Here is a 26,539-nt window from a genome sequence, read left to right as displayed (position 1 = left end):
GATAGCTTCACCAGGGGGTCCCATGGGCACCTCCAGCTGCTCCCCCAGTTCTCCTCTCTGCCTGTATTCCTCATTTCAGTGAACAGCACCACTGTGCACCCACTAAAACCCCAGAGATTACCCCAAATGCTTCCTCTCCTACATCCCATGCCCTATATCTAACCAGCAAGGCAGGCTGCCTTCCCCTCTGCATCCCTGATTTCATTTCCTATGGCTGGTGGAAGGGAAGGGCACCTGCTTGTACAAACCATTGTCTCCAGGGGCCTGGATACTGGGGCTGGTCAAGGCTGGGTCAGGGCAGTACCAGGCCTTTGCTGGGGATGGCTACCTTTCATTGGGGTGGCGGTTGTTCCCGAATGCCTTCAGCTCAGCCTTCTGGGCTCTGCCAGAACTCACCGGCCAAGCTTACACATACGTCGGGCCCTGCCAAGCCTCCGGGTCCCCTGGGCTCCCCTGGCCTGTTTCCTCAGCCTGCTCTTCCTCTAGCCCCACCCAGGGCCTCTCCCCCAGGGCTCTTCCCCCAGGGCTCGGAGGAGGCCCTGCCCGAGTCCCTGGGCTGCTGGGCCCTCTGTGTGGCAGAGGAATGATAGGCCATCAGCTACAGGGCTCTGCTGTCCCTGGCGTGTGTCCCCCCCCAGCGTAAACAAGTTCTCTTTTTCCTCCTCAGGCAGCTGCAGCCTTCCAATGCCCGCAGGACCCACTGCCTTGCCTTGGCCATCGCGGACATTGTGTGGCGGGCCGGGGGCCGTCAGAGAGCCGTGGTCACACTGTAAGCACTTCTCAGGGCCGTGTCACTACCACTCACGCGCTGGCGCGGCTGCGGGCAAGCCGGCTGTGTGCTTTCCTGTACTTGGGGAAATTGTCTTCCCAGCAGGCTGTCTGTGCGTTCATCCGGGTGCCCACCATGTGCCCCATGCCAGCGTGAGCCCAGTGAGGCAGCCCCACACTGGGAGAGCCCTGGGGGGTGGGACCTCCCTCCAGCTCCATTCTCCTCTCTGCCGGGGTCGCATCTGTCTCGCCTTTCGTCCTGGGGAGCTTTGGGGGACGCAACCCATCTGAGGAAACCTCTGGCCTAGGCAGCCTGCTCCTCCCCCCTATATTTCTCTGACCCGGTGGCCTTGGCAAACAGCCTCTCGGTTACCACTCACCCTCTCTCCTAGTCCCCAAAGCATGCTCCCGTCCACTTTGTTACCTGGAGCCCCATTCCACCGAGGAAGAGGCTTCCCCTGCTGCCTCCACCCTCCCTCAGGATGCCATCCGTGTGGTCCACATGGACTGCTCTTGAGTCTGGCCCTTCAGAGTGGGAGCACCACTCCACCCCAGGCCCGTGGCCGAGCTTTAGTAGAAAGGGTTCCTTTGGGGGCCGAAGATTATACTCTGGTGGGGTAGAATTGTCAGGAGAGCACACTGCTAAAGAGAAGGGGCTCCAGGGGCACCTGGGTGACTCAGTCGGTTAAGCAGTGAGCTTTGGCTCAAGTCATGATCTCACAGTTCATGAGTTCGAGCCCTGCGTCGGGCTCTGGAGCCTGCTTCGAATTCTGTGTCTCGTTCTCTCTTTCTGCCTCTCCCCTGCTCCCCCTCTTCCTCTCTCAAAAAATAAAAATAAAAATAAATAAACATTGAAAAAAAATTAAAGAGAAGGGGCTCCAGATGCTAACTCCCAGTGCTGTTGCTTATTGGCTGTGTGACTTTGGACAGTTGACTCAACCTCTCTGCGCTTCATCTGTTTACTCACCTGGCAAATGGGGATGATAGTAACAATTATTCGGTAGAGTGAGTGTGAGAATTAGATAAATTATATATGATAAATGACTATATTATCAGTTTAATCATTTATCCGTATGAATAAATAGTGAATAACAAATATGAAGTACTTAGGACATTGTGTGGCATATCAGTGATATGATAAGTACCATATCAGTGTTAGGTATCATTATTGTTCCTATCGAGTGCTTCTCCTTGGTACTCGTGTTCCAGTTAACGTATTAGCCCTGGCCCTTAGGATCTGCATGGCAGCGCAGAACGCAGATAGGACAAAAATTCAATTTCTCCCCATTTTATGGCTTAGAAAATAGGAGCCCAGTTAGGGGCAGTGGCTGGTCCCAGCCTGGGCAGCAGGCTGATGGCCCAGTGGGCCCCAGACCCCACTGTTTGTACACGCCTCACAGGGCGATGGACATGGGGTTAGGGTGGGAGGCCTCAGGCCAGGGCTGGAATTCCTCACAGTCCTGAAAATGAAGGGCACGTCAGCATTCCTTGGTCTGGGACTCTATCTGTCAGTTGTGGGTGAGAGGCAGACTTCCTCCTTCCAGGACTCGGGTTTGGTTACCCCAAGCTGTCCTTGTGCCGTCTTTTTTCCATTCCTTTTCCCACCCCTACTAGGGAGTTCTTTGGATCCAGCTTCGTGGGTGAGTTCAAAGCGGGGGAGAAACGAGAAACCCTTGGTTCCGTTCTTCCCTCTGGAGCCACCTTTTTATTTGTCCTCCTTTAATGGCACATGTGGTTTCCCCCTGGCTCAAGGGCATGTCTTCTTCTCTCCATGCCGAGGACTCATGCATCTCCCTTTTCCTTTTTAGGGCTTCAGGAACACAGCATTTCAGTCCAACAGGGAAATACAAAGCAGATGGAGTCTTAGAAACAGTACGGCTTTCTGGAAAATTATCACGCAACCTTTGGCTTTGTTTGGGGACGGTCTCCTTTCATATAAGTAAATCCTCCCCCGGCTGGGGATGGGCCAGCCCTCCCTGCAGCCCAGGCTAGCAGATCTTCCACTTGGGATTGGGGTGGGGGCAGAGGCAGGGGGCTCAGGGCGGGGGGCTCTTGCCGGGACCGGCTTTATGGCCAAAAGGCCGACGGGCGCCCTGACCCAGAGAAGAGCAGTCCGCACGCAGCGCCTTCTGGCCCGACCGCGGCCCTGTCTGTCCCTCTGTGTCGCTTCAACATCCTTTCGGGGTTGCTGTCAGAGGGCAGTGGGGTGGTATGTGGAGGGAGGGGCATTAGAGGGTGGGGAAGAGCTTGCGTGGGACAGAGCACCGGCCACAAAGCCAGACCTGGTGTGACCAAGTAAGGGAAAGAAATGAGACGTGAGAGTACAGACACAGTGACGTTTCCCACAAAGGAACCTCCTCTGCACGGAGGACTTTTTGTTTTACCTCATTTGTTTCATTTGACCTGAGTCTGGGCACATGTGGCCCTGGGATCCTAATTGGGAGTCTCGCCTGGTAGGCATTTTCTCTATAAATGGCTTTTCCCTGACCTGCCTGAGAAAGCAAAGGGGACTCATACCCCCAGCTTCCCGCCAAACTCAGAACACTGCCTGCTGGGCTGAGAGCTGCTTGGGACTCCCGTCCCGGCCCCCCCTGCGCCCCCAGGTGCTTCTAAGATCCCACTTGTCAGTGGGGGGCATGCACAAGGCGAGCTCCTTTCCTGTGGCCCCAAAACGCCCCCATTCCTGGGCTCTGTAGCCCTGGTGTTGCTGGCAGGGCGGAATTCACCCCAGGGACCCCAGCTGGGCCCTGTCAGCCTTTTACATTGCACACAGGTCTGGGGGTGCCTCCCCGCGCCAGCTCTCAAGGCCACCCCTCTGACCACAGGGACACTCCCAAGTGGGGTTTTGTAGCTGCTGAAGCCAGGGCGGCGGGAGATAATCCAGGGCCCGGAGCCATTGGTGGGTCACCCTGTGGGTTTGTGTCTCCTCAGCTCACACTGCACAGCTTGACCTGCTATGAGGAGCTGGTAACTTTTCTTCAGCAAAGCATCCATCAGGTATGAACAATGGTTTTTTGTTTTGTTTTTTTTGGAGGAGGTGGGGGATGTACATAGTTAAGCCAGCTGCTTTCTTCGATGGAGACCCTGCTGGGCACAGGACCTTGCCCGATGTCCCGGCGGGGTGGAGCCTCCAGTACCCTGTCTACTGGAGGAGATCTATACACCCACCCCTTGCTGTGAGATGGGGGCGGAACACATCCAGGGCCTGGACAACACAAAGCGCCACGGGAATTCAGGGCTGTAGCCTCTCTGGCTTTGCGGAGGAGGGTGCCCAAGGCTCCCTGGTGAACACCATGATCTCTGAAACCAGCAGCCTGGGTTTCAATCCAGGTAACACCCCTTACTTAGTAGCTCTGTAATCTTGGACAGCTTATTTAGCCTCCTCATGCCTCAGTTTCCTCATCTGTAAAATGGAGCTGACAATAACTGTGCTTAGAACTAACATGCCTGCTTCATTGTTGTCAGCGATTTTAGCTTTCGTTGTTGATTTCGTGATCACTGCTATCATGATTATTTAAGGTAACCTTGAGACTGGTTACTTGTAGACTGTAGAGATGAGGGGGAGGCAGGGCATAGCATGAGTCAAGGCCAAAGACGACCTCAGAGATTCCCAACTTCAAGGTCTCATCTTCTGTGTGTCAGGGTGGAAGTAAAGAAACAGCGTTGGGCCCTTCTCGCCCGGTGTGCAAGCAAATGGTCCGTGCCTCATCTTCTCCCTTCTTTTGGCCTTCTGGGCTGTGGCATGAGCTCTTCTAGGCTCCTGAGAAGGCGACAGAGATTTGCCGGTGAGCCCGGAGGGTGGGAGAATTTGCTGAGTATGGGACAGAGCTGGACATTCCGCTGTCTTAATATCTCCTGCTCCCTGAAGGCACTGTGCATCTGGGCAGAGTAGGGAAGAGTGTCAGCGCCAATGTCACAGATACTGCTTGGGCAGGCAAATGAGACCCCTGTCCTGAGACCCCTGGGAGGCAGGTGTGCCGTCACTGAGGTGCTGATTCTTCAGACACGTTCTGCCCCAGAGCTGTTGCCCAGGGATGATTCAGCCCAAGGAGCCTGGCCTGTCTCCCCCAGCTTAGGGCGCTGCCTTTCTGCTCTGGCTGTTCTTTCTTGCCTTCCTGGGAGGGGCAAGGGAGGGGCTCTGGCATGGGAGGGGGCCTGGCGCAGACTGGCTGTCACTTGCTCCCTGTTCCTGGCTCTCTCTGCTTCTTCACGGACGTAACCCAGGGGGCTGTCTGCTGATGCAGTGCACTTCCCAGCTGGTGTTGGGGTCCTGGAACAGGGACCTGGGGACCCCTGCTAGCTTATTCCTCTGCCACATGTGCCCTTGGGAAAGTCACCGGGCCTCAGGTGCCTCATCTAGGAAATGGAAGACGGAGCAGTTAGCAGAGAACTTCTAGCTCGTTCCTGTCCCAACAGTGGCTTTTAAAGGAGAAACTTAACTGCATGGAAAAGAATGCATTCTAAATTAAGCACCAGGCGATCTAAATAAGCAGAAGGGATTCTACTCTTAAATGCACTCAGAGGGCTGAGAGAAGACAACAGTACATCTGAAAGACGAGCAAAGCCTGATGGTCTCCATGCATGTGATTTGAGCAGGGGGCAGGACCCCGGGCTCCTGTGTTCACACCATCAGGTGAAGCAGAGCACAGCCGCCAGGACAGGGCAGTGCCCTGGGAGGCTTCTAGAGGACAAAGGAAGGCCCTGGGGACATTGCTCACATGCTCTAGGGACCTGTCACCACCCGCTGATGGCCCCGGGAACGGTATGCCTCAGCACCAGGGCTTTCTGCATCCTATCTATGAAATGGGGCCTTTCTCCTCTCTCTGCCTGTGCCCCAGGGTTTCGGTGAAGCCCAAGCAAGACAACGACAGTGGAAAAGGTTCAGAGAGTGGGGCTCGTGGGGGGGGGTGGGGAGGGTCCGTCTACTTTCTGTCCTTCTTCTGTATCCAGAGCAGCTCCCCCTCCTCACCTGGCTTTGGTCCCCGTGTACCAGCAGTCGGTATTTGTCCCTCCTCGCCCTGGAAGGTGGTGCCTTCCCCCACGGTGTAATTATGTTTTTGCTGGAAGCCATCGAGCTGCCTCAGCACTGCCCTCACCAAATTCATTTTTCACGGCCTGGGCCTCAGAGGGGCTTACTCGTGCCAGGCCTGGAAACGAACACTGGACCATCTCTGCCCAAAATAAATAGCCTCCTTGCTGTGTTCTCATCACTGCTCACCCTCGGGTGAGATGTCTGGCTGCCCCCCATGAGCTGGACGAGCCTCCGCCCCCGCCTCTGACTGGGGCTCCTCAGTGGGCTTCCATCTCCCCGGGGGCCCGAGCTGCGCTAGAGAAAGACTCCTTCTTCCCACATGGCACCAGACGTTTTTCTGGATCCTGCCAGCGGTTTCCGGCCAACTGCCTGCCCTGGGAGCCCTCCTTCCAGTGCAGGCATCTTGCCCTGTGGCCTCCCATGTCTTGGCAGCTTGGGTTTGATGAGATAATTTTAGCAAATTTTTTTTTTTTTGGTTTTTATTTTCTTTATTTTAAACAAAACGGAATATTGGTACCATTCAGTCATGTTCCGGCGGGGGCCAGAAGCCCCAGGCAGGCATCTTTTCTCCACCGCGCTAGCCAGTCCACGCGGAGGGGCGCCTCCAGGGCTCGTGGAACCTCCCCCAGAGGTCCTCCGAGGACCGTGGAAAATGCTGGCCCACGTCGTACCCACCGTTCTCCATGTTTACGTAGACGCGGGGCGCGCAGCGGGCTTCTGTGTCCCCTGCCTCACTGTAGGCCGGCAGCCGCAGGCGTGGCAGAGGGGGACGCCCACCGAGAGTGCCATGGCTCCCCCAACACCATGGGTGGGTCCACGGCAGCAGTTGGGTGGCATTCCAGAAGGGGAAGTGGAGACAGAGAGCTTCGTCACTCCCCGAGGCAACACGCAAGTCGGTAGTAGAGCCGTGACCAGGGCACGGCGGCCCGCGGCCCGCTGTGCCAGGGCGTCAGCATTACCCCCTTGCAGTTATCAGGGCACTTGCACAGCCGTAGGCTCCTAGAATGGGCACCAGAACCCAAGGAAATACGTAAAGTAAGGGATTCGTTATCCTCGTTTTGCAAATGGGGGAAACTGAGCACAGCAGAGGTGAAGTGACTGTCCTGAGATCAGAGAATTACAATGAGGTTGATAGAAGATTGTTGTTGATTCATTTATTCCATTTCTATACCCCCCTCCCCCAGCAAAAGATTTTGCTACTAATGAGTTTATAAAAATAAAAAGTTAATTATTAAAAAAATGATGTCCTCGGGGCTTTTCTATGCTCCAACCTTAGTAAACCTGCCCTCTCTTGCCCTTGGGCCTTTGCACATGCTGTTTGTCTTGCCCAGAACAGCATTCCCTTCTCTTCTGATTCTTTCTCGTCCTTTGGGTTTAAATATCACCTCCCCCAGAAAGCCTTCCTTTACATTCCTTTTTTCCCTAAATCCTCAGTCTGCTTAAAGGCCCTTTCTGTGTGTTTCCAGAGCACCTTGTATTTCCTGTCAGAAGAGAGTCCCTTCCCCATCCTTTTCCATTTCTTATTGTTCTTTCTTTCCTGAGTCTCTTCCCATAAAGGCAGATCATTGTCCACCTTGTTCACAAGCATAACCTTAGCAGGGAGCATCCTCGTGGCACGAAAGTCCACACAGAACTTTTTTAGATGATGAATTGAGTTGCTGTATGGAAATGAAGACTGCATTTTGAAGGGAAGAAAAGATAATTTTATCAGAAGCTTGAACTGAAATAATTACCACTCTTGAATGCCACACTTGGCTCTGAGCTTCTTGGCAACCAAGGCAAAATGGAAATGCGATCAGTTATATCATTCTTATTGTTTCAGGAAAACAAACGTTTTGGGGGGGGGGATCTGGTTTCAAGTGCAAAAAAGAAACTGATCACACATAAGGAACACTGACCATTGTGAGGCAGTCTTCAACCATAGCTCACTGGAAGAGGGGTGTCATCCTAGAGGGGATAAGTAAGGTATTCACACAGTCGCAGCTGGAGGACAGCTTTTCCCTAGGGAGCCAGAGCCATGTAGCCCATGGCAGAGGGCCGTGGCCTCCTGGGCCCCCCGGACAGGTGGGCAGTGCAGGGCCAGCACCGTAGGAACAGCCCACACGGGAGGCAGGGCCTGTCCTTCGGGCTTTACAAGGATGATCTCACTTAATCCTCACAACACACTGATAAGAGCAGGTGCTGTTATAATCATCCTTGTTTCACAGGTAAGAAGACAGGGGACAGGGAAGTTAAGAAATGTTCCTATGATCCCAGAGCTAGGAGTGGCACAGCCAGGATTTAAACCCAGGGTGCCAAGCTCCAGGCTGTGGGCTCTAATCCAGAGCTGGGACCAGGGGGAGATGAATGAGGTGCTCTCCTTAGGTACAAACTTCAAGGAGGTACCAAAATCCTCAGTAATTGGTATCAATAATATTTTTTATTTTATTTTATTTTTTTAAAGTTTTTTAAAAATGTTTTTTATTTATTTCTAAGAGAGAGAGAGAGAGAGCGTGAGTAGGGGAGGGGCAGAGAGAGAGGGAGACACAGAATCTGAAACAAGCTCCAGGCTCTGAGCTGTTAGCACAGACCTGACGCAGGGCTCAAACCCACGAACCTGTGAAATCATGACCTGAGCTGAAGTCAGACGCTTAACCGACTGAGCCACCCAGGCGCCCCTCAATAACATTTTTAAAATCTCAAAATTAATAAAAAAAAAATCCATGATGAACAAAATACCAACAACTTTTGCAAGACGGGATCTGTCCTTGGAACAGCTCATGCCACTCAGCCCTCCTGACCCTGACTGCCCCACACCTGCTCTCTGCTGCTCTTAACACAGTGCAAATCTTTGGAGCAAGGGATTTGGAGTCCAACAGAGCCTGCTAGAATCCCCCCCAGGCTGTGTGTGAGTTCGGGCCGGTGGCTCAGTACCTGACCCATTCCCTTGTGTGGCAGTGGGCAGTGTTAACAGTCCTATAGAGCACAGGGCTGTGACAGTTTTCAGTGTGATAATGTATGTAAGACACTTGCATGGGAAGGGAGGCTGCTGTATCGTGAACTTCCGGGCCTCGGTGGTCATGGTATGCACCTTGGCGGCCACTGTGTCTGCCCCCGTTGTCACCCAGGCTGCTGTGCTCCCATCATGTAGGGGACCTGCCATAGAGCCACCTGGTGACCTCTGGGACCCAGCTGGGGCAGCTGGCTCACGGTCAGGCCGCTCCCTAGGGGTGGCCCCCGCGGAGGTGAGAAGAAGGGGGTGTAGCCTTGGCGGGTGTTCATTCCTCTCTCCTCTTCCCAGTTCGAGGCGGGTCCCTACGGATGCATCCTGCTCACCCTGTCTGCCATCCTGTCCAGGTCCACGGAGCTGTGAGTGCCTTCCTCCCTCAACTCCCGGCCAGGGCTTGTCTGTCTTGTTTGCTGCTCCCCCTTACCCCCACCCTCCAAAACCCAGGAGCATGCCTGGTGCATAGTAGGCGCATTGTGAGCATAGTTGAGAGGATGAAGGAAGTAGTAGAACAGGGGGTGGTCGGCTGGTGAGGAGAGAGCAGTTACGTGCTACATACAGGTGTGTTCGGAGCTACCTTATCGGTCTCCCCATGTGTGGTGAGGCTGCGTGGAGGGCCACTCCCACCCAAAGAGCTAATGGTGCCGCCGGGGCCCCAGCAGGACTGGGGTGTGCGCATACTTCAGCACACGTGTGGACTCCCCTGGGACGCGGGTGGGGATGGCAGTTGAGATGGAGGTCTGGGAGAGAACCAAGGGCCCTCATGAACTCTGGACGGGGTCTCATCGTGGGCCATGGCCGTCTGAAAGCTGCAAGGTCTGTGTCCAGGGCCAGCCCTGGGGACACGGGTAGGCAGGTACCCCGGGGGCGCTGGAAGTGGAGGACTTCAGTTCCATGTACCCTTATCACATGCAGCCGCCCGGCTGCCCGAGAGCTGGAGTTTCTCCATCACGCCCATTCTCCATGAGCTTTCTAGACCTCTAATCCATATTTGTCATCTGGGCATTGTGTCACCAGGGAGGGGAGCAGATTAACACCACATTCACAGTTTTGTAAAGTACAATCGATTACCCCTTCCTTTTCCAAGTAGCCAGCAGACTCCAGGGACCATGGAGACCCAGGGAGTGAATTTTCAGTTTGGGGGGGTGCTTGCTGTGGGGGCCGATTTGGGAACAGTCCCATGCAGGTGGGCCCTGGGGAGTGGGGAGGTAGAAAGAGTAGCCATGTGGTGCCCAGGCTGGGGAGGCCCTGGTAGAAGGAGACGCTTGCTCCCCGCGGCCGGGCCAGGCCAGGGCCTGTTCTGTGCCCCACGGGCTCTGGCTTGGGAGGAGGAGGACGCGGGGGCCCTGTGGCCTCATGCCGCCAGCCTGCCTGCTGCTTGCTGCTACTGACCTTATTAAATGTGGTGCACGCACAGATTTTCTAATGGCATTTTTCTTCTAATCCTGCCATAATGATATGATTCATTCCTGGCGCGGGCTCACGTGCACCAGAGTCCGTAAGCCATGGCGTCTTCTCCCCAGGCCCGAGTTTGTTAATCCCTGGCCGCCCGGGTTGGGTGGGGGTCTCCGGGTATGTGGGTGAGACCCCTGAGCTACCTGAGGGGAAGCTGGGCTCTCAGGAGGGCCAGGCCTGGTGACATCTGGCTGTGCGATCTCCTGGGCCTCCGTCTCTGCATCTGTACGGGGAACCCTCCGGCTCTGAGGGGGTAGGACTCAGATCAGAGTGTCTCTGCTCTGGTGGTCATAGGGCACCTCCTCACCACCTGGTGTGCTCCTGCAGGGAGCGGCCCTGGAGGTCGTCTCCATGTGCACGGGCCCTCAGAGCCCCGTGGCCATTCTGCTGTTTGTGTCGTCCAGAGCGGGAGGATTTGGGCCGTGTCTATCCCCTCCCTGCCCCATCCAACCAAGCCAGGCAGGCGTGAGTCTCCGCCCAGGCCCTGGCTCCTGGGGGTCATCTGTGTGAGGAACGGCTGCCCTGCTGGACCCACACGGCCTCATGCTAACAGGCCTGAAGTCTCAGCCCTGCCACGTGCCTCCTGTCCACTCCACACACACAGACACACATAGACGTGTAGATAGAGACACACACATACACATAGACACACACAGGCATACATACACATACACAGAGACACACAGACCTGTGTACATACATATACAGACGTGTAAATACACACAGACACATAGGCATACATATATACACATACAGAGACACAGAGATGGACAGATATACATACACAAACACACACAGATATATATGGATGCACACACACACACACAGACACACATGTATGCACAGACGCACAGACACATGGACACACAGACATACATACACACACACATGGATGCACAGACACGGATGCACACACACATACACACATATAGATATACACAGATATACATACATAGACACACAGACACACAGACTCAGAGACACATAAGATCTGTCTGGAGGCACCTCCTGCCCCTTGCTCTCAGGGCAGGGGAAGGAGTAAGAGCATGCTGAGACCATCTCCTTCCCACTCGGGGCTCCAGAGGACCTTCCCTGGTTGAGATCTGCTTTCGCATCAGACCCGGCAGGCACTCGTGGGGCTTGTCTTATCCTGGGCACCCCCCTCCCTTCCAAGAAGACTGCATGGAAGCTACTCTTATTTGTTAAACAAATACTCTTATTTGTTCAAGTTCAAGACCACTTTTAGAGAGACCGTCTGAGGGCTTCGGGTGGGGAGTGGGGCAGGCTGTGGGCACAGGGCTGCTGGCGACGTCACGGAGGGGAGCCGGCCACTCCTTTCCGCAGTCTGGGGGGCTTCCTGAAAGGGGTGGCAGGGTGCGGAGGAAAGACAGGACTGATGGTGAGGAGGAGAAGAGCCCGTCAACATGGTGCCCAGATCCCAGGAGGGAGTCACACTGTCGTTATTAAAAACAGCACGTTAGCATTCCCGGCATTTTTGGGGATCCTCTAAGAAGCTGTTCTCTGGCCTTAGAAGAGGGAGCTCCCGCAATGGTCTGTGCCCCTTATGTGCCAGCCACGCACTCCAGAGGTGCTTCCTCAGCTCCCCAGACCCTCTGATACCCGTTCTCAGGAGGGATGCCAGACCCGGCTGGAGGCTTGCCGTGATTCACTTGGCAGTGATAAGGGCCTTGGGATTGTGAAAGGCCACCCCACCCTGGCCTGCCGCAGGGGCCAGCACCTTGCAGAGGCCCTTCTCTGTGGGCACTTGGGCACATGGGGGCAGATGTCATCAGGTATGAGGTCCATGTGTCAGGCTGGGCTGACAGGCTTGTCCAGGGTGGCCCAGTGGGTGACAGTTCCCGTGAAAGCGCCCTACTCACTGGCTGCCGATGTAGCTTCAGAACACCTGGGTCCCCATCTCTGCTCTGTTACCGGCACATTTATGGCTGACCCAGCCGGTGCCTTAGGCCCTTTATCTCTAACAGGAGGGGGCAGGCAAACTTGTGCTGCTGAAATTCTTTCTATAGGGAACCTGACATCTGACTGTTTTCCAAACACAGCGTCCCAAAGCTCACTATAAAAAGCAGATGTAGCCAGGATTGTTTTGAGTAGAGCCCGGGGGAGGTGGGGTGAGGGTGGGGTGGGGAGGCGGAGACCCCTTGCCTGCCCCTCCCTGTCTCCAGCCTGGCCCCAGGAGACCCCTGTTTGGAGAAGCCCCAGCTCTGCATACACAGCTTAACAGCCATGGGACCAGACGATCCCCGAGGGCCTTCCTGCTCTGGGTATCAGGTTCAGCATTGCCAAACCCTTTGATGCCGTTTCAGGGTGATCTGTTATCACTTTGGGCAGTTGAAAACATGTCCGGGTAGCCCAGAGAGGACAGTCTCTCAGATCACGTGCTGGGCAGCCGGGGAGAAGTGAAGCGTGGGGCTCGGAACCCCACACTCTTTATAAGTACAGGGTGTGCGTGTGCATTTGTAGTCGTGTGTGCACGTGCATGATGGCTCTGTGAGGTTGTGGCGCTGGGTGTGAGGTGATGCGGGTGTCGGTGGCTATGAAGGTGACTTGATTGTGTGAGCGTATATGTGGCTGAGCATATGGCTGCCCCTCCTTCCTAGCAAGGGTCTCAGACTCATGCCTGACGCCCGGGGGCAGGCCTTGTACCCAAGTCAGTGCCTTCTGTCCATGGGCTGCTGCCAGCTCTGGGTGGGGCCAGGGTCAGGGCACTGAGGGCAGATGTACACACAGCCTGGCATGGCCTGGTCACTTCTCCCTCAGAAGCTGAAGGAACAGTAGCGAAGTTGGCCTTTGAGTTTTGTTTACTGGGACTCACTGCAAAGCCTTGTCAAGGTTTTATTATTTTTTTTCTCTTGATTTCAAGCCATCTGTTTTCTTTTCTAAGATCTTGAGTTGCTAACAGTAAATCTGTACAGGCTTTCGTGCTTCCCTAGCTCCACCGCTTTCCAAACCGCATGGCTTAGAACTTTCCCCAGCATGCTTTCACGAGTCCTTAAGATGCGCAGGGCTCTGGGGTCGGGGCCGGCTCAGAGCCAGACCTGCATGGCGCAGTGCAAGGGTGCTCTGGCCCCCGGGAGCCAGCAGTGAGGCAGGACCTGGCACAGGGGAGGGCTTTGGAGATGCCCACTGGGTAGCTTAGGGCTAGGCGGTTGTGGGGAGGACAGCTGTGAAGAGACCCTTTTCATGCCTCAGGCCCTGGACATTCACTACAGTGCCAACTTGGGCTGTCCAAAGGCAATCTTGGAAGTCCAAAACAGGCAGTGGTTTGTCATGTGCTGAAGTAAGTTTTGAACAGCACCAGCCAGGTGCTGACGGTGAGGGGTAGCGGCCACACCATGGTGGCTTTGTTGCTCTCTTGTCACTTTCTCCAGGAGAGGAAAAACAACAGCACCGTTTCGTTCTTTGTAGAAATAGCCCTGAAATGCAAGCCAACACTGAGTGTTGGTAATGCAAAGGGGAGTGATGGAAACTTGATTCTTAGCCAGTGTAAGCACAAAACAGCGCTACTAATTGATTCATATCAAAAGCCAAGGGCTTCAGGAGTGGCTGGATCTAGGAACCAGACAGTGTCTTTGGGACATGGCATCTCTCCTTCTGTCTGGCCACACTTCTTACCTCTGTCTGGTCTGCGTTCTCAGGAGGGCCCTGCTGCGTGGCAGGCTCTGGTGGGCCCAGCAGAGAGGAAGCCCTCTCCCCAGCACTCCTCAGCCTGCTGGCAGCCGTGACCCCACTCCTGACACCTCATGGTGGCCAGGCCTGGGCTGCACCCACCGTGGGGCTTGTGAACACAGGGGGCCCAGAAGGCAAGCCGAACCCACGGAGGTGTGCCATGCTGGCTGAGAAAGGGATGGACTGGAGTGTGGGATGTATCAAGGAACAGGAATGAAGATGTGAGTTTGTGGGCAGATAAGACCCAGGCTTTAATGGAGGCCCCCACTGGTTCCTCTCAGAAATGAAGAAAAGTACAACACTTTCAGATCCAGCAGAGCTTGCCGAGCCAGAGTCCACCTTAGCAGTGGGTGGGCTTGTGGCTTGTGGCTTGTGGCATGAGGAGTTGGGCAGCGGGCTGTTCTTGTTGAGAATCCCAGGTTCTTGGTGGTCCTGGATGTGCCATTGTGATGGGAGGGGGTAGACGGGCTACCCCTCGGCTTCCTCCTCCACCCTCCTGCTGCACCTGCCTGGACCCCTCCACCCCAGAATAATGGGATGCACACACGACCACCCAGACCAGGCGCCCCGACTTCACACAGACAGCAACTGCTTTGTGGACTCTGAACAAAGCCCTTGGCCTTCCTCACCTGGGTCTCCCACATGCAACATGAGAGACCCGACACAGTGGTTAAGGGCCCTGCCTCCTCGGCATGCCTACATCATTTATGTATAGCTAGGGAACAGGAGGAGAGGAACTTCCTCAATGAACTCCAAGTCACCTTAACCTTGATTCAATTAGGGTGGAGGCCATGCTAGTGAGCTCTTTCAGCATGTGTGTCTGAAGAGGCCCAAGGGGGTATGTGGTGGATAGACGCAAAGGACTTGTGGGTACCTTTGTCATTGGAAATGGGAGACCCTCCACTCAGACCCCACTTCCTTCTACTGACCCTGCTTCCTCTCTTTGGCCACCTGCTCCTGTGTCCCTCTACAGTGGCTCCGTCTGAGGGCCCTGTGAAGCCCTCTTACCCCCATGGAGGGAAGGGGGCTGGAGACCCAGGTTCGCCGGAGGTGGAGGAGAGAGAGGTCCTCATTGTCACTTTGGGCTTCTGGGGCTTACAGTAACCCAAGGGGCAGGCCCAGAGGCCTGGGGCTATTCTCCCATTTACAGATGTGGGAACGGATCTAAGATGTTACGGCAGGTTGGTGGTAAGCCGACACCATCCTTGAGTGTCCTGGCTTCCAGGCTAAGATGCGGTGCCCACATCCCTGTACGGGCTGGGGGAGGAGTGCCAGGCACTGCCTCACTGTGTCTGCCAACTTAGAAGGGGAAGTGAGCAACAGGGCCCTTGAGTAGGCCCCTACCAAACAGATGCGGTCCACCAGCTTCATTCTCCATTTAATTTCAGCTGGTGTAATCTGGGCAAAGCAAGCCTCGTTCCAGGCTGCTGGGGCGGCAAGTCATGGCTAGTGGGTGCCAGTGGGGTGTGGCCGAGGGCTGGAGGTCTCTCCATGGGCACTGAGTCTCCCATGGAGGAGGAGGGCGACGGAGCCCAGGCCACAGCGGGCTTAGTGGCAGAGCTGGGACAGTGCCTGACCATCTGTGCACCTAGCACGCTGACCCGCCTGCCTAAGGGCTCTGCCTCTGTGTTCCTCGAAAGGCTTGGGTGTCCAGATAAAGAAGGGGAAGAAGGAGAATGGAGGGAATTAACTCTTTGGTAGAATCTTCTGTTCCAGGCCAAACTTGGCCGCTTGGGTGGGAAGCTTCCTTCCACCTGCCTCTGCACGTCTCCTGGGATTCAGCTTCCAGAGGCTGTTCCATCAGGGCCTTCCTTACGGCTTCTCCTGGGATGGCTGTGGGCCAGACTTACACAATTTAGGACCCATTTGCTGTGCATCTGCAGAGTTAGAGCTCAAGTCTGGGTGCCAGGTGCGGGGCGGGAGCAGATGGACACAACGTAATCCTTGCTGCCTGGAGGGACAAGCCCGGCACTGGAAAAGCATCGGCGGGTGCTCTTAGGACAGGGCCAGCTGAGTAGAGCTGGGGCATATCCGTCCTGGGGCAAGGGAAGTATCCTTCTGGAGGAGGTAACATTTAGCAGGGCTCCGAGGGCTACGTGGGAAGGATTTTGGCAGGCAGCGAGAACAAAGCAGGCAAAGGCCAGTGGCGGGGGTTTGCAGGGAACAATTGCACAAGGTCTGGTTGGAAAGGAAGGTGCCAGCACGTGGGGAGAGGTCTAGAGGGTGGTGAGGCGGAAGGCAGCTTGGGAAGGGCCCGGACGCCTCTGCTTTTCCCTTCCTTCCGGCTCCTCTCTCTCCATCCATGCACCTCGGCACTTCCTCTCCAGGGCCCTGCCTGGAGAGTGGAAATAACAGCCACACCCTCCAATTTGTGGGGCTCTCTGCAGTTAGCCAGGGCCCTTTTATGGTCTTGGCCCTTATCGCAACATCTCTTTGATGTGGGTACTGTCTCCATCAGGGGATGACATACCTACGGCTCAGAGAAGGAAAGCCATTTGCCAAAGGTCACACGGTGTAGGCAGCAGTGAGGGCTCAACAGCCAGGTGTCCTGGCTTATCGCCCATTCCCTGCAGGCCTTCCTGGGAAAACGGTCAATATACCCACTCTACCCAAATCCTTGTTAGATCTTCATAGCTGAATTTCAACCACTCGCAGGCCTCAATTTATTCCGGGTTCTTGGCCGCGATACGAGTAGTTGAGGTTACTGGAATCGTGACCTCTTGGTCATTGTGTTTTTCGTTGTTGTTATTGTTGTTATCGTAGGAAAAAGGAAGTGACATTTACCAAATGCCAGATGCTTTATATAGTTCACCTCGTTCAGTTCTCACAGCGATCTGTGAGGGAGGCACCCACCCCTCCTGCTGGGGGAAAGCAGCCTCGGAGAGGGGACAGCCCGGAAGGGGCAGTGACTGGATTTGAATCCAGGGCCCCCTGACCTCAGAGCCCAAGTTCTCTTCCTTGTTCCACAGCTGCCCTTCTCACTACGGATTTGTCTTCAAAAGTCAACAGAACTCTCAGGGGAGGGGGCGGGGTGTGGTGGTGGCCCTGGGGCCTGGCGCCTCCTTGGGGTCAGATAGAGGGGAGGTGTCCGGCCTGGCCCTCCCGGGTTCATTACCACCTATTTTAGGCTTGATGTTTTAAACATCAGCGTCATGAACCAGACACACTTCTTCACATGCCAGAAGGTCCCTACGTTCCCCTTGCTCCAGTCCTCTGGTTTTATACGTGAAGACACAGGCTGAGAGAGAGGCAGGGACTTGCCTGGGGTCACTAGGCAGTCTGAGGCTGAGCTGGCCACGACTCCACGTCGCAGACACTGATTTTAGGTGAGTGGCTCTGACTATGGACTGGAACCGTGTCTCTAGGCCACTTAGACATACTTTCTTCTTACTCGGAAACTTAATGTGCAAGATCCTCAGGTTCACACGTTCAGATGCACGTTGGGGAGGCTTTAGGGGGAAGGGACAAGCCCGTGCCCCAGCCAGGGAGGGAGGGAGCAGGAGTGGGGCTTGACGGCTCCCGGACCTTCCTGGAGCTGGCCTCCCAGGCCACAGGGGACACTGTGTGACGTTGGCGCTGGGGACGCAGTCCTGGCCTGCCGGCTGCCTGTGTCACCACAAGACCACAAGTCCCTTCTCCTTTCTGGGCCTCAAGTTTCCCCCTCAGTAGGATGGCGACGGCGGCCCTTGCTCTCCTGGACTCACGAGGCTTTGGACAGGATGATGTATTGGAGAGGGGGACGAGAGATTCTGCAGATTTGAGGCTCGAGTGGCAGAGCCTCTGCTCGGTGGCAGAGCTTCTGTCCCTTTGAGATGTGTGACAAGGAGTGAGTGGGAGGAGGCAGCAGAGCCCTAGCCCAGCTTCGGGGGCTGGATCTGGGCCGGGACCTGTCACCAGCACTGGGCCACTTGAGTTCCTTTGCTAGCCGTCCATTTTTCCATCTGCAAAGTACTGAGCCCCGAGGGCTCTGCCGGCCCTGGCGTCCTCTCTGTTCTGTTTCTGGGTACAGTGCACTGTCTCTGGGGGTGCTCGATGGGGGCACAGCTGGGAGAAGCGGTCCTTGCTGGCATCCTGGGAAGAGCTCTCTGTTCTCCTTCCTCCAGATACCTCTGAGGCGAGCCGTCACTCCGACCATGGGTCCAGGGTCTTGCCCTTGGCTCCTAGATCACTGAAGAGGTCGGCGGTAGGGCAGCCAGGCCCGAGGCCATCCTCATAAATTTCCTTGCCCTGGGCAAGTCCAGTCATCTCCTCCCACACTGTGCTTCTTGGAATCCAAAATCCAGGGAAACTCCTGCTCCCTGAAGGGTCCCCAGGGCACAGCAGCCTCGGGGTGGGGGGGACAGACTTCATCAAGCCGTGGCTCCTCCCGGCCCCCGGCACCTGTGTCGCCAGGCTGTGCTGAATTCATTTAGGGCCCAGCCTTTGTCCAGTCCCCAGGCAGACTGTGGAAGGGACGGCCTGCCCATTAGACTGAATGGTTATCAATCCCAGGGAAGGGCTCGTCGTCGCTTCTCAGAAGCCCAGATTGTGTGGGAACCTCAGAGCTCAGGCAGCCCCTCTGATTCAGCCTCTGCTCTCCGGACACTGCATGCCTTGGGGACCTGGGGGTACCCCAGAGGGGCCATGGAGGCTAGGAGAGGGAGAGGGATGGGGCGCCGTCGGAGTAGCTCTTATATATGTGGCTTCTGCCTAGAAGATGTCACTGGGAGAGAGAGCTCTGAGTGGAAACATGTTGGAGGCCACCTGTGTTCGTTTGCTAGCACTGCTGTAACCAAGTGACACAGCCTGGGCGGCTTGACTAGCAGGGGCTCACAGCTCTGGGGGCTGGAAGTCCAAGATGAAGGTGTGAGCAGGGCTGATTTCCTCTGAGCCCTCTGGCCTGGGCCTGTAGGTGGCTGCCACCTTCTGTGTCCTCACATGGTGTTTTCCCTGCAGCTGTGCATCCCTGGTGTCCCTCTGTGTGTCCAAGTTTCCTCTTCTTGAAAGGACACCGGTCAGACTGGGTTAGGGCCTATGCTAATGGGCTTGGTGAACTTAAATCACTCCTTTAAAGGCCCTGTCTCCAAATACAGCCACATTCTCAGGTACTAGGGTTAGGGCTGCAACATACGAATTTGGGGCGGGGCAGGAGGGACACAGGTCAGCCCATAACACCATTCATCCTGTGCACGCAAGTCCCTCGTGTCTCAGAAGGGGAGACTGAAGCCAGAGAGGAGAGGTTCGCCACCACACGGCAGGCCGGGGCCGGAGCTCGGGCCCGGTGACGGCCCTGCCCTTTGCATCGCCCTGTCTCCGGCAGAGCAGAAGCCTTTTTTTCTTTGCCCAAGGACTCCTGACACTCAGCTCTCCAGGGAATTCCCCTAAGAGGGAGGTCTGGGCATCTAGATTTGCCAAAGCTGTAAATCTCTTAAGCCGTAAGCTACTCCCTGGCGTCTCCCGAATGCCCTAATGTGAAATGCAGACGTTTCTCGCTTTCAAGCTCCGAGCTCGCTCCTGAATTTCCCATCGTGTTTGCACCTAAGGATGCAATCACCGTTTCCTCCCATTGTCCTTTCTGCCTGTCCCCCTGCGCTCAGCTGACGCAGGCCCTCAGACCCGCTGGGTGAGCACGAGGCTGTGAGATTATGAAGATCAGACCGCTTCTGAAAGCTTCAGGCGGGCTTGGGGCCAGCGATGCTTATCGGTCCACCCGGGGCTCCTTTGAGGTTATTTTCTTCTCTTCAGAAGATGCCCGTATATGCTGCAGAGAGCGTTTCCATCAATTCTTCTGCCTGAGCCAGCACCGGTCGAGCGCTGCCCGCGGCCATTTGGCGCCCCAGCCTGCTCCTTCCCCCTTCTCTCGGGTGGGGGAGCCTCCCGGGCCCTTCCCAGGACCCCCAGGCCTCCATGCTCCCCCGCCGGGCCCCCGCAGTGCCGACCTCAGCCCATCTGCCCACATGGACCGCAAACCATCCCCATTTGGCCACGGTTATTAAAAACCACAAGAAAGCATCTTCTACATAGGTCATGGAGCTTGAGTTTCTAGACTCGTTTGGGGAGGGTACAGGAGCCAGGGTGGTTTAGGTTTGTGGACTTCGGGCGGATCTTAGATTGAAAGCATAAAATTGAGACCAGGTTTCTCTTCTCTTGCATTAAAAGGGAAAACAAACGTCGTGATCACTGAGAGCCCTTTCCTCTGGGGGGTCTGTCTGTGGTCTCTTCGGGGTGGGGCTGGAGGAGGTGGGCTGGGCAGACAGTGAGCCCAGGGGCACGTGCAGCAGCCTCATGTCTCCCCCCGACCCCAAGTGATGCCATGCTGGGTCTTTCTGTGTCTGTAAAATATAGTAATCCTTTCCTCTTTGATCATCCACGGTTCTGGTTAGTAACAGTCTCCTGAAGGATTTATGTGGGGGGAGGAGAAAAGAATTGTGTCCTAGGGGTGGTCTTTCTAGGTTGTAGGGGAGCCTTGAGATTCATGGCGGGAGGGTTGCCTCCTGGGGCTGGCCCCGCGTATGACAGAGCCACTGCCGACGATGACACCTAGTTTCCAGCTCTGTACAGCCCTAGAAATTGGTCTCTTCCACTTTGAGGGATGTGTTTTGGGAAAGGGGCTTTTCACCTCATGCCTTGTGGGGCCCCCCTTCCGAGGGTAGAGCCGCTGTGGTAACCTGGGGTTGAGGGAGGACACAGGCCTCCAAGACTGGCTGCTGGGTTCTCCGACCAGCTCCATAGTCCAGGAGTCAAGTGCCCTGAGCAAGTCTCAGAGCCTTGGTTTACTCTCGGGGTTGGAGGAATAATGCGAGTATGGGTCCTGCACAAGGTCTGTGCCCAGGTGGTGGCAGTTATTGTCTTAGGACTCAAGCAGGCATTAGAGACTTGCTCCCATTGAACAGACTCACAGACTGAGGCCCAGAGATGGACGAGGATGTCCTAGCACCCACTGTGAGTAAGCAGCAGTTGGCATGTGAAAGCAGGACTCTGGGTTCCAATTGCAGGGGCCTTTCTGCCACGTCGCTCTTCTGTCACCATTCTCTGCGTCGGCCGTGGCCCTGGTGAAGCCAGAGTGGAGGCTGCTGCCTGGAGCAGAGTGAGTGTGAGCCGAGGAGGCCTGGCCTCACCCCAGATCCGAGCTCACCTGGTGAGGCTTGCCCAGAGCACCAGGCAGAGGCACGCTAATGCCATCACTTCCGTGTTTTCCAGTGTTCGCCAAGACTTCGACGTCCCCACCAGTCACCTGATTGGAGCACATGGATACTGCACCCAGGTCAGGGGGTGCAGTGGGGCGCCGGGCAGCGGGGTGCTTCTTTTCTTTCCTCCTCCCTTCTTTCTTTGCCTGTGCCAGCTCCCCCCACAATGCCAGCCTCTGTTGGGCCTCATGGTCATGGAGACCTAGAAAGGCCACTCAGTTCAGCTTCCACTTCTGAAGAGTGTGCTGCACCCTACATGTGTGCTTGGCATGGCAAGGGATACCAAAGGGGCTGGGGACAGAGCCAGGCGTTGCATAGCCCAGGGCTGCAGTAAGACACCCCGGGGGCAGAGACTGGGGGCTCTGAGCCTGCTGGGGGGATGAGGGCCATGGCGCCCTTTATGTTCACACAGGACATCGTCCTGACAGTAACTTTCTCCTCTGCAGCCTCACAAAGGGTCCCTCGAGGGGCCTGATGGAGCAGGGGGTCCCTTAGCCCAGTTGCTTGTCATCGATCATCCCAGACACACAGTGACACCAGAGAAGGGATCTGTTCATGGCCCCATCCGTGAGCACCAGGACTGGGGGCTACATGCTATACCTGGCTTCTGCCTGTACCTTCCTCTGCACGGCCAGGCCTCCCAGAGTGGCCACCGGGCCATAGTTACACTTGCCCCTCAGCACACGTGGGAACAGCGTGTGTAGCACAGACAGACTGGGCAGAATTGCTTAGGCCCAAAGGAGGACCCAGCTGTCCTGATGTTCCTGGCTCACTTGTGTCATGTCCGCAAACCTGGGCACGTGCAGGGGCCACCTCTGGACCTGCAGTTTGTCCAGGGAACGCAAGGGACTATGGGGGGGGGGGTGTTGGCTGACACCCACCTTTCTGGAGAAAGGCCTCAGGGAAGGGAGCCTCCCCCTCAGCGGGCAGAGAGACATGCGACCAGGGGTGGACACTCCAGCAGAGTGCAGAGGATGCCAGACCACAGTCTCGGGCTCATTCTGAGCTGTGTTCACGGCTTCACACACAGATGAGCTGGGCCCATTTTCTTCCCCTCCCCGAGCCTCAGTTTCCTCATTTGTCGAATGAGGAGTTTGGATTAGACCGATGCTTCTTAAACTCTGATGTGTATATGAGCCCGCACCATGGGAGGCTTGCTCAAGAGCAGGTTCAGATTCATCGGGTCCTACCTGGGGCCTGAGGTTCTCAATTCCTACCAGGCTTCCGGTGTGCGGGCTGCTGCTGCTCCATGGACCACACTTTGAGTAGCAGGCTACATGACCATTGACCTTTGCCACCACGTGATTTTGAGTCTTGGGGCAGGGAGCAAGGTATTGCCCCTTTTCCCTCATTTCAAGAGGGCTTTCTGCTCTGAGGAAGGTTTGACACAGATGGGGTGTCTCCTTGAAAACCAGATGGGAAAACTCGACCCCGTCTGAAAAAGTCCATTCATTTCTTAGCGGCCGCTGCCTCTGAGGTGCGGTATCTCAGAGCAGACATTTCCTCCAAATTTTTTCTCGTTTCCTCTGCAGGGACACAATGGGGCCCCTTTGCTATCTCCCTCCAATGGGGTTCCCTCTCTGGCCATCGGAGGGGGCGTCTTTTACTGCCACCAGGGCAGGGGTCTTGGTGTTGACGGAGGGACTTATTAACCGGGGCATGGCTTTTACAATTCAGGGGAAAACACTCCTGTGAACTCTTACCTCTAAAGTTTATGCTGGGAAAGGGCTGTTCTGGCCATTCCCAAGTAGCATGGGGGCAATGGCCGCCTGCCAGCCTTAAGGGTGCTCCAGACCAGACAGGGTGGGTTGTGCAGAGGGTCCTGCCTGCCCAGGTGCTGAGGCTGGGCTCACTCAGACCTTTTCAAGCAGCCACCCTTCCAGGACCTTCACCACCCAGCTGGTACCCTGAGGGTAGCAAGTGAGGGGAGAGGGACGGACACCAGGCAGGGAGCCGGAAAATGTGGACGGAAGTCTCGCACTGTCACTAACTAGCTTTGGGGCCTGGGTAAAGCCTTTCCCGTGTGTGAGCTCCAGTGTCCCTATTCCTCACAGGGGGTTGGAGCCCAAGATGCCCCGCTTAGAGAAGAGCCCTTCCTGCCACCTTGATGCGGGAGGCGCTGGCCAGAGGAGACCGCTGGAGGAACAGGGCTCCACATGTCACAGTCTCCCGGTTCTGGGGATAGCAGGCACGTTGGCCTGTTGGCCGTGTGGCACAAGTCACATGGCCACGGAGCACGTGATGCCACCCTGCCGACGACAGCACAGACAGAGCTAGAACCCAGACTGGGGCTTCCCACCTCCACCTCTCTGCTTCTGCAGCCCCGTACTCTCCCTCCCTGCCCGAAGACCCCACCGTCACCGGTGGGATCCACATCCAGCCCGGAGCTGAGCTGTTGGTGTTGCACACCATTGTCTGCTTCCTGGTGTTGATAATGGGCTCTGGTCGCGTCAGATGTTATCATTGGGGAAAGCTGGGTGAAGGGTGCACAGGAACTCTCTGTACTATTTTTACAAATCCTTCTGAATCTAAAGTTATTAAAAAAAAAAAGTCTATGAAAAAACACACCATCCTTCAAGACGCCACCCAAATGTGCCTTTTCCACAAAGTGGCTGTGACTCAGCCATGTGGTCCCATGTTCGGCCTGGCCCCGGAGTGTACCGTGCACACATTTTTATAGCCCCAGTCACATCCTACGTTGTGCTTCAGTCGTGCAGGGACATACCTGATCCCCACTCTAGACCCGGACACCCGAGGTCAGGAGCCATTCATCCCTCCAGCAGGACACCCTCACTCGCCTGTTGCCCACCAGAGCCAAGGACAGGGTCCTGTGCAGAGGTGGCACTCAGTGAACGCCTAGGCACAAAGATCAATGAGCTCCTGGAGTCGCTTGGCCGGGGCCGCTGGCAGCCGTCCTGAGGGCTCGTAGGAACTCAGTCACAGCCCCCCATAATTTTGGTCTCTCTCCTGCCTTGCTTTCCTTCCTTTTCCACCCTTTTTCTCTTGTTCCTGATCTCCCCTGGGCAAGCCTTTCCCCTTTCTTTAATCTACAGGAACTTGTCAATCTGCTCCTGACCGGGAAAGCTGTGTCCAATGTTTTCAACGACGTGGTTGAGCTCGATTCTGGGAACGGGAACATCACGCTGCTGAAAGGCATTGCAGCGCGCAGCGACATTGGGTTCTTATCTCTGTTTGAGCACTACGACGTGTGCCAGGTACCGGCGGCGCCTCAGTCTCTGGAGACGGAGGGGCCCTGGGAGAAGGAAAGCGGGGGAAGGGAAGTTCAACTCCAGGTCCCAGAACTGGTCAGAATTTGGTCCAGTCTCAGTCCCAGAGGGTTTGGAAAGCAGTATAGCTTCACTGCTATCGAGGACAGGCACGTAATTCACCCCCAGAGCCAGCTGATGCCATCTTCTGGGAAAGGTTGTTTCCGAGGGACTCCTAGGGGTTTGTAGTGTGATTGTGGGTCAGAGTGGATGCAGTTGTCATGCACACGTGCGCACGTATGTGTTAGGGGGAGGGTGCTGGGATGGGGTCTTCTTCAGGGACAGCGGATTTGAGCTCTCAGGCCATGTCATGGTTTCCCAGGGCTGCCACAACAAAGCGCCACAAAGTGGGTGCTTAAAACAGCAGAGATTGTCCCGGAGCAGAAGTTCTCCCAGCACAAGTCCAAAATCAAGGCGTTGGCAGGGCTGTGTCCCTGCTGAATCCCTCCGAGAGAGAATCCATCCTCCTCTCTTTTGACTTTTGGTGTTTTCGGGCAACCCTTAGCATTCTTTGGCTTGTGGATTCATCACGCCAATCTCTGCCTGTCGTCATGTGGCCATCTTCTCCCCGTGGGCCTCCTCCTCTTCTTAGAAGGAAGGATGTCAGTCATGTCGGGGGCAAGAGCCCACTAACCTCCTCTTAACTGGTTACATCTACATCTATTTTTGTGGAGGGCACAGCTCAGACCCTAATAGGCCCCCCATTTATTTGCTAGTGTACTGGTCCCTTTCCCTCCTCTCTCCCTGCAGCCAGGGTCCTGGAAAGGGCTGGGCCCCAGGCGAAGCTGGGCAGGGCAGGGTGACTGCATGTCTGCACAGGGTGGGCAGGGCCACCGGGCCCTGTGTTCCTGTCTAACTTGCTGCTGGACCTTGTCTGAGCCTCGGTTCTTGTGTCTTCAGATAAGACATTGTTCTCTGATTGATTTCTTGGTTCCCTGCCTGCCTGATCACCAGGTCAGGTATGCTGTCCATTGTTAGGGCCATGTGGCATGGCTGCACACCCAGATGCCCTCTCTGGGTGACACCCCTTCCCCCACGGACAGGAAGCTAACCTGTGGCTTTCAGAGACATAGGGAGAAAAGAATGATAGGGGCTCCCTCCCTGACTTGCTGGTGTCAGCAGGGAGCCCAGGAATGTGGCCACGTGGCCCATGAGAAGTACCAGGGCCCCTGAGCATCTGGCCCTGGGTGGGCTCTAAAAGCATTTAGCCCGAAATTCCATGGGCTGAGAGAGGTAACCTTGGCCAGGCTCGTGGAATTCCCAGGCTTACCATGAGCCCTGGTTTCATTCTTGTGTTGAGGGTGTTGGTCAAAAAGTAAACTATTTTCCTTCGGTCTGGGGAGGATAATTGATGGGAACATCAGTTGGGGGTCATCTTTCCCTTGGGATAAAATGCTGATTGAAGAAATTCATAGCCTAGGAGGATCCAGATTCTTGAATCCATGCAGATGCCCCTCTGCGGTTAGGTGCTTGGCTGAAGACTGGGGCGTGTATCTCCCTGCGGCAAGGGGTGTTTGCTCCTCTCCCTTGAGGCTGCTAGCTCTCTAAGGAAGGGTTTCTCCCCTCATGCTTTCTCCCCGAGAGCACCCTGAGCACTGGGCCTCAATTCTCAGAAGGCAGAGGTCTGGCAGTTCAGACAAAGCCTTTCCTCTCTCTTAACACTGCCTGCCTTCCCCTCTGTCACCGAATTCCTCTGGTCCTACATGGTTGGCCATGTTGGATGTGGGGGGAATCCAGGGACGTTTGGCATCCAGACTCAGACTGGTCCCTCTCCACTGGGCAGCACCAGTGTGGCCATGGGGAAGATCTGGCATTTGGGACAGCTTGGGGCATGACATCCATGGTTGGGGCTGTTCTTACAAGGCTGAAGGCTTTCTCTCACAGATGGCCGAACTGGACTTGCCCATAATTCAACCTGTCGTGGGCTTCTCAGTGCAGCCTCCGGCTGGGAGGTTCTAGGGCCCTTACTGAATATGTAGGGGCTGGAGGGTAGAGAGGTCCTGCCTGTTGGTGAGCTTATTAGATGCCCACACACCAGATGTGCCTGGGGAAAGCAGAGAAAGCTCTGGGCAAAGACATGCTCCCCCTGCTGAGCTAGCCAGAGTCCTGCCAGAGCCTGGCTATGTTCTGGACCTCCATTGGCTCTCCATGACCCCCCCGGGCTGGTCTTGCCTTTCTG

General features: G+C 55.8%; 1 protein-coding gene across 2 annotated transcripts in view; it reads left to right on the top strand.

Moving 5' to 3' along the window:
• MINDY4 (MINDY lysine 48 deubiquitinase 4) overlaps window positions 1-26,539 on the top strand; it is a 109,374-nt gene that overhangs the window by 68,019 nt on the left and 14,816 nt on the right. For both annotated transcript variants that reach the window (XM_077775445.1, XM_077775446.1), the window contains exons 10-15: window positions 668-769; window positions 2,577-2,640; window positions 3,700-3,765; window positions 9,081-9,148; window positions 21,108-21,171; window positions 24,148-24,309. In XM_077775445.1, coding sequence (XP_077631571.1) covers window positions 668-769; window positions 2,577-2,640; window positions 3,700-3,765; window positions 9,081-9,148; window positions 21,108-21,171; window positions 24,148-24,309 — 526 coding nt within the window. The remainder of the gene's footprint in view (window positions 1-667; window positions 770-2,576; window positions 2,641-3,699; window positions 3,766-9,080; window positions 9,149-21,107; window positions 21,172-24,147; window positions 24,310-26,539) is intronic.

The sequence above is a fragment of the Crocuta crocuta genome, unplaced genomic scaffold, assembly GCF_008692635.1.
Source record: "Crocuta crocuta isolate KB4526 unplaced genomic scaffold, BGI_CrCroc_1.0 scaffold197, whole genome shotgun sequence".
NCBI classification, from domain to species: Eukaryota; Metazoa; Chordata; class Mammalia; order Carnivora; family Hyaenidae; genus Crocuta; species Crocuta crocuta.
The sequence above is the reverse complement of the archived record's forward strand: the minus strand, read 5'-3'. Positions and strand labels throughout refer to the sequence as shown.